Source organism: Salvia hispanica, chromosome 5 (genome assembly GCF_023119035.1).
Source record: "Salvia hispanica cultivar TCC Black 2014 chromosome 5, UniMelb_Shisp_WGS_1.0, whole genome shotgun sequence".
NCBI classification, from domain to species: Eukaryota; Viridiplantae; Streptophyta; class Magnoliopsida; order Lamiales; family Lamiaceae; genus Salvia; species Salvia hispanica.
In genome coordinates this window covers 10,573,449-10,586,506 of record NC_062969.1, presented here as the reverse complement: position 1 = coordinate 10,586,506, position 13,058 = coordinate 10,573,449, and the positions used below count along the sequence as shown (strand labels likewise).

The following is a 13,058-nucleotide window of genomic DNA, read 5'->3' as shown; positions in this document are numbered from 1 at the left end:
TGTTTGATCCCTAAGTTATACTGTTACAAGACAAAAAAATCATGAAGAAACAAAAGTCTCAGCGAGTTGCTTCGACAGAATTCATAAATATGCAAGAATATGAAACCTCAAAGCCTACAAACAACAATAACCATCTAAACAAGCAAATGATGTTTTTCTTTTTCATGTCATCTGCTGCCATTCTCTACTTCTGCACTACCTTCTATACAAACTTTCTTACCTTTCTTCTCTACCTCCACCAACTCATTATACATTTCCAATGCAGCCCTTGAGAATTCTGTCATAGTCTCAAAAACCCTACTAAAACATGTTTGTAAGCCATTCAGCGTCATCCTCTCAGTCTCTTTCATCAGGCTCCGATGCTTTTCCTTCTCGGAATCCACCTGTCTCCGAAGGCCGTCCAGCGTTCCTTTCCCCTCGGCAAGTGGGCCCACCTCCGCCGCACCCTTGTCGCTCAGCCGAAGCTCGAGCATCCGGTTCTCGGCCTTCTGGAAGGCGGAGGTCTTCCTATCCAACCCTTTGGATAGACTATCCGCTTTCCTCTTCTGCAGTAGCTCCTCCCCTTGCTGAAGCCACAGAGCTCTGACGTCCCTTGAGCAGCTCCGGATCGCGTCCGAGACCGCCTTCTCGGGCAGATTGTTCATTGACTCTAGCCAGTCGTGGCAGAGCACGAGCAGCGGGGGACCGTTCAGTCGGCACGGCAGTGCAGAAGCTCGACCCCTAGAGTAAAACTCGACTTCCGGAGCGACAAACTTGGATAGCCATCCGAAGAGGGCCTCGGCGTACCTCTTTTGGGCTGATAAATACTCCATGAAGCACGAGCGCCAGTTCCGGAGCTCGGTCTCGAGCTGCAGAGTCGCGAGCCGGTGATTCTCGCTGCAGAATTTCCTATACGAGGGGCACGAGAAGGTTGTTACTTCGAATATGATCTTGCTCTGGATTTCATGAGACTCCAACATGATTTTCCATGTTCCTGTCATACTGTATTAACAGAGGAGGGGAAGTGTGATATGAGAAGAGTTTCAAAACACGATGCGTTTTATGTTATATAATGCGATCGATTCTTCCTACCCTTGAAGTAACTCCCGTATCTGTGGCTCGAGCTCTTCCTCTATCAGCTTCTCAATTTGTTTAGAGATCCTTTCAGCACTACGTATGGTCACGAGGATCCTGCTGTAGAGATCTTTAACTGCTGATCTGCTCTTGTCGACTGTGAGCCTTTCGTCTCCTCTAACGTCTTGATTTTGAAGCTGGTTGCACTTCCTCTCGTAGATTTTGCGTATGCTGTCTCCACTCTGGGATGATAACGAGAAAGATTTAAAGAAACGAATCTATTGGATCACATCTTAAAATGACTATAGCATAACTTTTTTGTAGCATTTCACAAATTCTTGAATAGTTAGAATGTGTACTAAAATGTGCTAGCAGATAATGAAGTTTGGGAAGGATATTGTTTTACCTTTACTTCGTCGTATAGTTTCTTTTCCCACGCATAGAGCCTTGCTAAGGTGAGTGAGTGGCTTCCGGAAGTCATGCCTCCGTAGTCATCATCAAGGTCTTTTCTGAACTCTGTCCACGTTGAGGAACTAGATGCGACCAAGCTCTTGTAAGATGATGAGCTTGAAGAAGCAGACCTCCAGGTGATGGCTTGGATCAGCTTAGTCGAGTTTTCTGCATACACATGTCAGTGTGAGTGTGATAGCCTCGGAGTGACAAAAGAAATGACAAACTAGAGAAGAATCACTAAAAAGTGATGAACCATCAGAGAAGCTGCAAGAGAAAGACATGAAAATCATGAAGCCATTGTTCAAACTCTAATTGTCACCATGAAAAAGAGGGTGGGGGGGGGGGTTGAAGAGGGTTTTGAGGGATCGAAGGTATGAATTTCGTCGAGGAGTAGGAACAAACATGGGAAATCTAACAGGACCATCATAAAACACCAAAATGCACAAGCAATGTAGAGATAGTTATGTGGAACTTTTGCTTATAATGTAGATTCTGCAGTACAAGAGAGCATTTCCTTAACAGAGGCGAAAAATGATTAGAAGATTACAGTGTGTGATAGATTAAAGAAGACTAAAAGAAAAACTTTTGATTAGATTAAGAACAACCTTTTCTTGATCATTCAAGTGCAGATACAACATGAGTTCTGGTAGATATTGATAATCGAAGAGGGAGAGATGCACTGAAATCACAAACATCTCACATCTCTCTCTCCATAAGTGATGGAAGCAAACCAGAGGCCTAATTTTGTGTGTGTGTGTTTGTGTGAGAGAGAAGGTGATGTGGTATATTGAGTTGGTATCTTAATGTAGCACTTTCTTCTCTAAAGGAGATGACGAGATGGAACTATACAAGAAAAAAGCAAGAAGAAACCAAATAACCTAATACTACTTGAAATAAAAAAGCAAAATGGGAGGGAAAATTAGTTTAAAAAATCACCTTTTATCTCGTCAAGATTAGACTGCAAATGCACCCTGTTGTACTCCAGCATTCTAGAAACATCCTTACCAGAATCATAAGCTACAATGAAAAGATCTTCTATATCCTTCAAAGCTTCCAACAGCTCTCTCCCTTCAACCGGTTTGTGATTATCCACAACACTTAACTCTTTCTCTCTATCTCTTTCCACACCCTTCACAGCCTCAATTTCACCCCCCTTATCCTCCAAATTGGTTGCCTCCCCTTCCATTCTCTCTCCTTCTTCATCCTCAAGTTCTGGGATGCCCTCTTGCTCCCTCACAGCCCTCACCTCCTCCTCAGACATCCTGTTGTAGACAGTCACAATTTCAGGCCTTGCCACATTGTTGAAAGGGTTGAAGAAATCCCACCCAAAATCTCTCTGATCAGGTGAAGCCATTGTTGGCTGAGGCTGAGGCTGAGGCATGTCCATGTAGAAGTAGCCACAGCTTCCACCCTCTCCTTGTTTCTCTCTCTCCTCCTCGGAGGAAACAGAGCTGGTTGAGAAACTGTGAGAGTCACATGCAATGGTTTGCTTTGTGGGCTCAGAGGATGCTTGCTGGAGAAATGGAGGGTTTGAAATTGAAACTACCTTCTCTTTTGTGGGAGAGTGAGGCTGGAATGTGATGCGATATGATGCGTTTGGTGAAGAATGGTGTGCGACAAACAGATTTATGGCTGCTGAGACACCAGAGAGTGATTTGCAGTATCTGTAGTGAGCATCTGCTAGAGCATATCTTCTCTCTATAGCCAGCTTGAGCTGCTTCTTTCTCTCTCTACAAATTGAGACTACCTCCTCTTCCTCTTCTAGTCTTGATGCTACACACCCCATTTTTTGCCCCCCTCTCTCTTTCCTAAACAATGGGCTTACTAAAAATGGTTTCTTGAACTGAAAATTTTGAAAAGAGAAGTGGAGGGTGTGTGGCAAGATTGGATTTTTATGAACTTTTGCTGGGGTTTAAGACATTTGAACAACATCCCTCTTTGTATTTGGACATTTAAAAAGAGGGATTTTGTCCGAAAAACAAAGATGACTTTCAAGAATGTGACACATGTAGCCCATCTCCTTTCCACTTTCATGATTTCGAGAAGGTGGTAAAAGTTGGCACATCTGGTACAAGGTAGAAGAAGGCTTCACCTCTCTCTAAAGGTGGAGCCTTGGTGAAAGAGGATGAAGCAAAGAGGTGGAAAACATTGAAGAAGAGGAAAAGATGCTTTGCTTTGGTATTGTACTATTGGTGTAAGTTTGTGTACGATTCGTTTTAATTCCATTATTGGTGAAAAATGGGAGTGTGGAATACAAACAAACAATGGTGGTGGAGGGGAGGGAGAGCTGCAAATGCATCAGAGATTTATCACAAGGAGCCATATATGGTGCTGACTAGTGACAGAAAAGTAGAGTCAAATTTGTGCCAAACAAATACTGAAAAAGAAGGCTAGTCAAGACAACCTAGAGAATTCACTGAGAGATTATGTCCCGGCATGCATGTGTGTATTTGGCAGAGGGAAGAGAGAGGCATGGCAAACTTTATGTTTCTCCAATAATGCACTGAATGACGTTAAAATAAAGCCAAATTCTTGGTATATCAAAAACTAAAACCCAAATTGAAAAAATGAATGTGTCATGAATTTCAATGACTTGAGCATGTTGGCCTCCCTTCTTTGTAGCAAGTCATGGTTAAATTGTTGTGCATTGGTACACTTAATAGTTAGATTTTATGTAGATTAATTAATTATATAGTCTTGTGTGAATTTGTCCATTTTGTACCAAATAGCACAATTTAATTAGATAATTTAGATTTTTAATAATTAACTAATTAAAAATAAGATGTGTTCGGATTGTTATATCACATACTACTACTACTATTATGACTATCAATATTAACGATGTCAAGTTACCGGTTCCTGGTGGTGACATGAAGTGCAACTTTAGTTGGTTAGAAGCCACCTTCACTATGAGCTTTAAAGCTGAACACGGATGCTTTCCTAGAGCTGAGGATTGATTCGAGATGATGCAAATAATCGGAGAGATGAATTTAGGCTCAGGGATTTTTTTTGTCAAGAGGGCTCGAACTCGGCACCTCATACATTGATGTCTAAGCTCCTTGCGGCTAGGACAAAGGCTTTGGTCATGTACTTTACATGGATAGAGATGTCTAGAATATTGGAGGAGCAAGTCTTGGAAGTAGAGAGCGATAGTTACGTGGTTGTTTCTATGATTTTAGGACACTTTTATATCTCTACTAATTGTCAAGCCATGGTTTTGGGAATCCACAAAATGCTTCAAGATTTTAACTTGGTCATGCTGCGACATGTGTACAGGCAAGAGAACTTTGCTACTGATTATTTATCACATTATGCTAATATGGTCGACAATGAATCCACCAACAGAGCTTAGTATTGCCTTATATGATACTACCTCCGTCACCCAAAATTTGCTACACTTTGACCCGACACGGGTTTTAAGAAATGTAATGGAAAGTGAGTTGAAAAAGTTGGTGGGATGTGGGTCCTACTTTTAAAGTATTAGTTTTATAATAAAATGTGAGTAGGAATGAGTTAGTGGAATATGGGGTCCACTACCAAAAATGGTAAAAGTGAAGTGTATCAAATTTTAAGGGACGGACTAAAATAGTAAACTGTATCAAATTTTCAGGGACGGAGGTAGTAAGTTAGATGTATCTTAGAGCATCCGCAGCGGTGCTCGCTGGCACGGACGACGTCCGTGCCGCTGCACTCTCGCCGCTGGCACGATGCTGCTCGATGCATCGAGCACGTCCGTGCCAGCGAGCACACTTGACGTGGAGCAATTCTATTCGCCAACGGTATATCCGTTGGATTTTCCTATTTTTTTAAAAATATTTGAAAATAATACTTAAAATTAATAAAAATATATTTTTGTATTCCCAAAAAATATATCCGTTTTTTGAATTTTTTTAATTTATTTTTTTTAAATTTTTATCTCATAAACATCTATAAATACAGACATTCATCATCCATTTTTCCATACAACACATTCATCATCCATTTCATAAAACTCATCTACATCTTCCTCACTCACTCAAACCTTCTCTAAATTGAAAAATGGATTTCAACGAACTCATTGCGGAAGCGAAGCGCGAAGAACAAGAATACTATGAACAATATCGTGCCGCCTATGAAGCCTATGTCGCCGCCAATACCCCCGCCCCTCCTCCTTTGACCAACTAGATCAACTCGTCGCTACATCCATTGTGACCGGGAGGGAGCCAACGAAAGGCTCGTTGCCGACTATTTTTCCGACCAGCCGCGGTTTCTAGAAGATTACTTTCGGCGCCGTTTTCGCATGTCAAAACGGTTGTTTATGCGTATTGCCAACACATTGTCTGCCCGTGTTGAATACTTTCAATTATGTAGAGACCCAACCGGTTGGCAAAGTCTATCGGCGTTGCAAAAGTGTACCTGTGCCATCCGACATCTTGCTACTGGGCAAACGGCTGACCTCTTTGACGAGTACTTGCATGTGGGTGAGTCAACTGGAATCCTGTGCCTCAAAAATTTTTGCAACGGCGCTCGTTCTGCTTTCGGCGATAAATTCCTTCGGGCACCCACCACCGAAGATTGTCAACGGTTGCTTCATCTTCACGAAACAATCCACGGTTTTTCCGGTATGCTAGGCAGCATTGACTGCATGCATTGGAAGTGGAAGAATTGCCCGACTGCTTTGAGGTGGCTATACTTAAGCGGCCACAAGGGCGGCGGCCCAACACTTATCCTTGAAGCGGTTGCCGACTACCGCCTATGGATTTGGCATGCATATTTCGGTGTTGTCGGATCCAACAACGACTTGAGCACGCTCTATTCTTCACCACTCTTCAATGATGTTTTGAATAGTGTAGCACTGGCGCAAGACCCGAGACAGATTCTTTTCGCGCAGCGTCAAGAGTCTGCTTGGAAAGACGTCGAAAGAGCTTTTGAGGTCCTTCAAGCCCGATTCAACATTGTAAAGACCCCGTCTAGGCTGTGGTACGTTAAAAATATTGCCGACATCATGTACACGTGTATTATCTTGCACAATATGATTATAGCTGACGAAGGTCTGAGGGCGGCTAACTTTAACGACGAGGATGAAGCCGGAAGCAGGGGCGGAGCCAAGAATTCAATTCAGGAGGGGCAAAAATATTTATATAAAGAAATTTTAAGAATTTGTGGTGGGGCATTTATAGAGGAAATTGAAAAAATTGGAAAAATTATAAAACAAAATGATAAAAAAAAAGTACGTTGAGGAGGGGCAAATGCCCCTTATCCCCATCATGTAGCTACGCCTCTGGCCGGAAGCTCAACAGCGAGGTCTCCCCACGCCGAGGTGTGCATACGATGGTGGGCGAGAGGATCGAAACAAGACACACAATGCGCGATAGCAGAATCCACAATGAGCTACAGGAAGACCTAATCAAACACATTTGGGCGAAATTCGGCAACGAGTAGTGAGTATTTTTAATTTTATGAATTTAATTATGTAATTTTAAATTTTTAGGATTTAATTATGTAATTTTTATATTTTAATGTATTTTAATATTGTGGAAATGTTTTTAGTAATTGAAGTATTTAAATTGAATAATAGAATGGTGAGACCCTTGAGCATGCTCTTGCGGAAGAGCATGTATGTGGGTATTGTGCTCTTGCCTAAGAGCAGAGAGCAAAAGTGGATCCGGGCCCACGTTTGTGCTCTTGCCAAAGAGCACGGATGTGGATGCTCTTATGTTCGTTAGTTTTTTTTGGGCTATGCACGCTTTTTCTACCAAAAAAATTATACACACTCCTTCTCCAACCAACATTTATTATCATTTTACTCTGTCCACAAAAAATTACTAGTACTCTTAGGCCATGTTTGGTTGTCAGGATTCTGTCTGGAAAAGTAACCGGATTCCTTACATTTTAAATTCCTGTGTTTGTTTCGGTTTTTAATCAGACTGAGAAAGTAATCAGAATCCCAGAATAAGGAAAGTTAGTACAACTTTCCAGGATTCAGAATCTTAGTTTTCTTAGGTATTCTCTTTCCCAGTTTTAGGATTCTCACATATTTAATGTAATATATTATTATTATTATTATTATTATTATTATTATTAAATACAATATTTTAAAAATAATTTAAAATTATACATTATATTTAATTTCAGTATAATAAATAACTATAATTAAATTTATCGTAGTTATAATTGTATTATTATAATATTTATATATAGGTACATGATCAATTGAGATTTTTTAGGCTAATTGAGAAATGAGATGCAATATCAGCCACTCATTTTTATTAAATGAGTGGTCCAGATTTTGCCACACAAAAAATATTTTTAGATTAATTTATTATGAAAGGGTATAATAGTAAATTCAATGAAAACAAATGAAAACAACCTCAATTGAAACAGTCTCCCGTGATTTCTCACCTCTCTACATTCTCTCTCTTAATCCCCTTCCTTCTCACCGCCTCCTCCATGCTGAATTCGCCGCAGTTAATCGGAAAACCTTTGTCGTTGCAGCGGAGCTGTCGGCGATTGAAATCCTTATGGCTGACGTCGGAGATTGCGATTCCGACGAGAATCGGGGTGGATCCGCTTGCATTCATCTTCCTCCTAACGGATTTTCGCAGGTGGTTTTGTAGACACGCGATTAGTGCCTCCTTGGCGTCGATCTCGGCCTGCATTTGCTTCATGGTGATCTCGTACGTCTTCATCAGCGACTAACGCTCTTGAATCTCCGCCAGCATGAGCGCCTCGTGTGGCGGCGATGAATCGATCTGTTGATTCACATAACGCTGCTTGAGATCGGAGAGCGCCTTCAGCTAGTCGACGACGGCTCGATTCGCGGACCGAATGGCGTCGCGGTTGTACGGATCCGAGCCAATTGGAGCGTTTTCCAATTAAGGTGGAGTTGTCGGCGATTGAGGTGGAGAAGGTGAGGAAGCCTTGATTTGCTCAAAGGCCAGACCACCGCTTCCACCGGAGGAAATTCCAAATTAAAGAAGAGGAATGTGAGTTTCTACTTTCTGATTATCGGATTTTCTGTTTGTAATTTCCTTTCTCGATTTTATGAATTCCACATTATGATTTGCCAGAAATAGATATAGAACTGTAGAAGTACAATAGTTTGTTAGGATTTGTTTGATTAGGAATTTCATTACTTTGGGTGATGGAGTTGAAAATTAGGTTAAATAATTTGGGGGAAATGTTACAGATGAAGAGGACTAACTTGTGTTGACATTTGATATGTGCTATTTACATGTGTTGTATGATCATAATGCCAGAACTTGTGTCAAATAAAAAAAATAAGATAAAATAGTTGTTATATTTTAATTACAAAAATGATTTTTGAGTTGCTGGCACTATATACGAGTTGTTGACAATCTATTGACATTTGATACGCAAGTTGTTGACATTTGATATTCTGGCTATTGATATGTGAATTATAAGTGTTATTTTTTAGTTGTTGACATTTTAATACGAATCGTTGATATTTGATATTCTTGCTATTGATATGTAAATGATAAGTGTTATTTTTTAGTTGTTGACATTTTAAACGATTAGGTCTTTTTTTAAGGCTTGTGAAATCGAATTGGGGAAGATGTTTTTTGTGTGTATTTTATCTAGGGGTTTGCGTTTTGTTGTTGGATACTTTCGGTTTATGATTGCTTGCTTATGCAATTTGCATAATTTGAGAGATGAATCTGATTGGATTGCAGTTACCATGATAATTCATTTGCAACTTCTAAGGCTCTGCATATAGCTAATAAGATCAACTCTTCATCAACATTCCATGTATTGGAAGCCTTTTTCCACCATCAGGTACATTGTGAATCTCCTACATCAGTTCTTGATCTTATAATTCATGAAATCTTGTATGTGGTTCTTTTTTTTCAAGCGCGGTTGTGTAGTATAAAGCTCGAATTACTTAGTTGAAGATTGCAATGCTGCATAACATGCTAACTGCACTTGAGATTTATTGATTGATTGATTGAAAATTAAAAAATGAACTATATTATGGGAAGGTGACATTTAACAAGTCTAAAGCAGCTGTGAGGGAGCGTATAGTGGACTTCGCAGCAAAGGCCCTTGGATCGTTGTCGTATTGTTCTGCAGTCAAATCCGACTTCAACGACATGAATTATATGAATTATATGTAAAACGTTGTTGTTGACATGAATTATATGTAAAACGTTATTGTTGACATAAATAATATAGGCCGTTGACATGAAAATATTCGTTGTTGACATTAATTATTTGTAAAATGTTGTTGTTGGCATAATAGTTGACATAAATAACGTTTGCGGTTGACATCGTGGTTGTCATAAATAACGTTTGTTGTTGACATCATAGTTGACATAAATAATGTTCGCTGTTGACATCGTAGTTGACATAATGTCTCCGTAGTTGACATAATGTCTTCGTAGTTGACATCGTAGTTGACATAATGTCTCCGTAGTTGACATCGCGATAATGACAATTATGCCCCCTGGTTGACATAATGTTTGAGTAGTTGACATTGCACGAAATTGTGAATGAGTGGCTGAAAATGCATCTCAATTCTCAATTAAGCTAAAATATCTCAACCTAACAAGACCCATTGTTGATATTTGATTTTGCTCTCTATTGACATCTATTGTATGATTTTGTTTTTAAATTTTAAGATTTGTTTTCTGAGTTGTACACACTTTATACAAGCTGTTGACATTTGGTTATAAGTTGTTGACATTTCAATACAAGTTGGAGTCAGACTTGCCTCCGTGCTACTCGCTGATGAGGGCGTCCAGGCTTGCCTTAGTCCTGCCTGGAGGGGTAATTACAATTACAATTCATGTTTTTAAGGCTAATTACAATTAAAATTCATGTCAACTATATATACTAGCCATGTCAACAACTAATATAATTATGTCAACTATGGTACATATCGTGTCAACGGTACATACAAGTCATGTCAACTACGGTACATATCGTGTCAACTACACGTACAAGCCATGTCAACTATGTTACACACTATGTCAACTATACGTACAAGTCATGTCAACTACACATAGAAAACATGTCAACAACAATTATAAGTCATATCAACTACACGTACAAGCCATGTCAACAACAATTAGAGTTGTTTTTTAGTTGTTAACATATACTACTAAAAGTTATTGATATTTTCTTATTAGTTGTTGATATTTGATTTTGCTCTCTATTGACATCTATCTTATGATTTTCTTTATTAATTAGTATAATATTTGTTTTCTGAGTTGTTGACACTTTATACAAGCTGTTGACATTTGGTTATAAATTGTTGACATTTCAACCAAGTTGTTGACATTTCAATACAATTTGTTGAACTGATTAACATTTGATATAACTGCTAAATTCAAAATTCAGAATCCACAATAATAGTTTTAAAACAGATCCAACTATATGATTTAAGATTACTTACGCATGGAGATGTAGTCATATAATTTAAGATTAAATAAACATATAATTTAATTATGCTCAATTATAATTCATGTTTTTAAGGTTAATTACAATTAAAAATCATGTCAACTATATATACTAGTCATGTCAACAACTAATATAATTATGTCAACTATGGTGTATATCGTGTCAACGACACATACAAGTTATGTCAACTATGTTACATACTATGTCAACTACACATAGAACCATGTTAACAACAATTATAAGTCATGTCAACAACAATTATAAGTCATGTCAACTACACATAGAACCATATCAACAACAATTATAAGTCATGTCAACAACAATTATAAGTCATGTCAACTACACATAGAAACCATGTCAACAACAATTATAAGTCATGTCAACAACACGTACAAATCATGTCAACAACAATTATAACCAAATGTCAACTACACTTTCAAGTCATGTCAACAACAATTCAGTCATTTTATAAAAACAATATACTCTACTATTTAATCTAAGTTTTAGTTATTTTATTTTAACAATATTCTCTTCTTTCTCTTTCCCTTTCTCCTGTTGCTTTTCTTTGTTCGTTTCAACTTGTGCGTCATCCATTGGGCCTGCAGCTGGTGGTGAGATATGAGAGCCTGATTCATTATTCTTCTACTTCTTTTTCTTTAGCAGCCTATTGAATTAGTAATTTATAATTAATATCAAATTAATTTGAATTAATTCTAAATAACAAAAAATAAGATTTGGCTCACCCCTTTAGGATCATAACCTGGCGATGTAGGGATATTTTCTCTGTTTCTTTCTTCTGCATACTGTTTGTAAATTAGTTCTACAATGTTAGTATATAAACTGTAGGAGTAATCTAATGTCAACTCAGAAAAACATATGTAAGCAAAATGATGTACTTACTTCATCAAAGAAATGTCCAAATTTAAAAGTTGGAAATTCAGTCAAATCTTCAAGAACTTCCTTTTTTTTCCAGCAATAACTATTGATTCAGATATTGTTTTCCAGTGATCAAAAGTATCAGGCTTGTCTTGAAGGAACGTCTTGGACAAATGAAGAAACTTGTCGGCCACAGATTCAAGTGGAGTCGTTTGGCTTCCAAGTGCAGATCTAGCCATATCACACACCAATCCAAATAAAAAATTAGATTTGATGTGTGAGGGAGCTTCTTTAAGGACCCTGACAAGATTGATCTTCCCGTAATTCATGTGATTAATGTTTTTCACTACATTCTGTATGAATTCTTTTGGGAGTAGGTTCTGGGAAGACCCAACACCACTGTCATCAACATCAGGCATTTGTTGTTGAGGCACTTGTTCTTCCTCAATGGACCCAACTTCACCGCCAACGACTGTTTCTCTCCACCACGATATCATCTCCCGTCTCCTCCCCCATTACATCCTCTGGTCCAAAACATACAGCATATATATATATATATATAGGGATGTATTCATATCCTTCTTCCATATAATGTTCTATTCTCCTTTTTAATCTTGGCCATCTATTTTCTAAATCTAATGGACGAAATTAGATGCTGATTTATTTTAATTAATTAAAAAAACTGATAAGGGCTTTTAGGGTAATCACAACGCAGACGGTTATGGTAAGTGCTTGATTATCTCAATCCAAAGATTCTACAAAATATTTTTTCTCTTCTTCCGGTATTCTTCAATCTTTCTCCATTGCAGAAAATTATACAGATTGCAGCGGTTTTATTTCTCGTGGTCGCCATATTCGAGCAGCCCCGTATCGTGCTCGCTATATTATCATTTTCGTGTTCTTGAACAATGGAAGAAGGTAATTTTAGACGAATTTATTTTGTGATTAAACTGATTCAGCGTGACTTGAAAACCCTTTGTTTGGTTTTTTTGTTAAATCAATAAGCAATAAGGTTTTCGCATGGTTTCAGCATTAGTTTCGAGTTCTTCTAGGGTTGAGTGTTTATTTTTTTTCGCAAGGTTTAAGCATTAGTTTCGACTTCTTCTCGTCGTCGCCATATTGGAGCAGCCCCGTATCACGCCATATTATTGTTTTCGTGTTCTTCTAGGGTTTGTTGTTTATTTTGTTTTATGTGCTGCTGTGTTGTAATTCTGGATTTATATAATGTACGAATAGTACTGTGTAATGTATTCTTTCTTATATTTAATGTATGGTTC

The 13,058-nt window shown here is 38.4% G+C and overlaps 1 protein-coding gene across 1 annotated transcript; it reads right to left on the bottom strand.

Annotated features, from left to right (window-relative positions):
- Window positions 1-42: 42 nt before the first annotated feature.
- Window positions 43-3,664, bottom strand: LOC125191050 (protein ALTERED PHOSPHATE STARVATION RESPONSE 1-like). Its single transcript, XM_048088511.1, has 4 exons — window positions 2,443-3,664; window positions 1,460-1,671; window positions 1,072-1,295; window positions 43-981 (listed from the first exon to the last, which is right to left on the bottom strand). The coding sequence occupies exons 1-4, from the start codon at window positions 3,290-3,292 to the stop codon at window positions 168-170; spliced, it is 2,100 nt and encodes a 699-aa protein (XP_047944468.1). The 5' UTR covers window positions 3,293-3,664; the 3' UTR covers window positions 43-167.
- Between the last annotated feature and the right edge of the window lie 9,394 nt (window positions 3,665-13,058).

Bases quoted from the DNA above. Each gene is read 5' to 3' on its own strand.
- LOC125191050 (XM_048088511.1), bottom strand. From the start codon at position 3,292: ATGGGGTGTGTAGCATCAAGACTAGAAGAGGAAGAGGAGGTAGTCTCA. The intron at 1,672-2,442 runs GTGATTTTTTAA...ATGTGTATGCAG, and splicing joins TAATCTTGACGAGATAAAAG to AAAACTCGACTAAGCTGATC. The intron at 982-1,071 runs GTAGGAAGAATC...CTGTTAATACAG, and splicing joins ATACGGGAGTTACTTCAAGG to TATGACAGGAACATGGAAAA.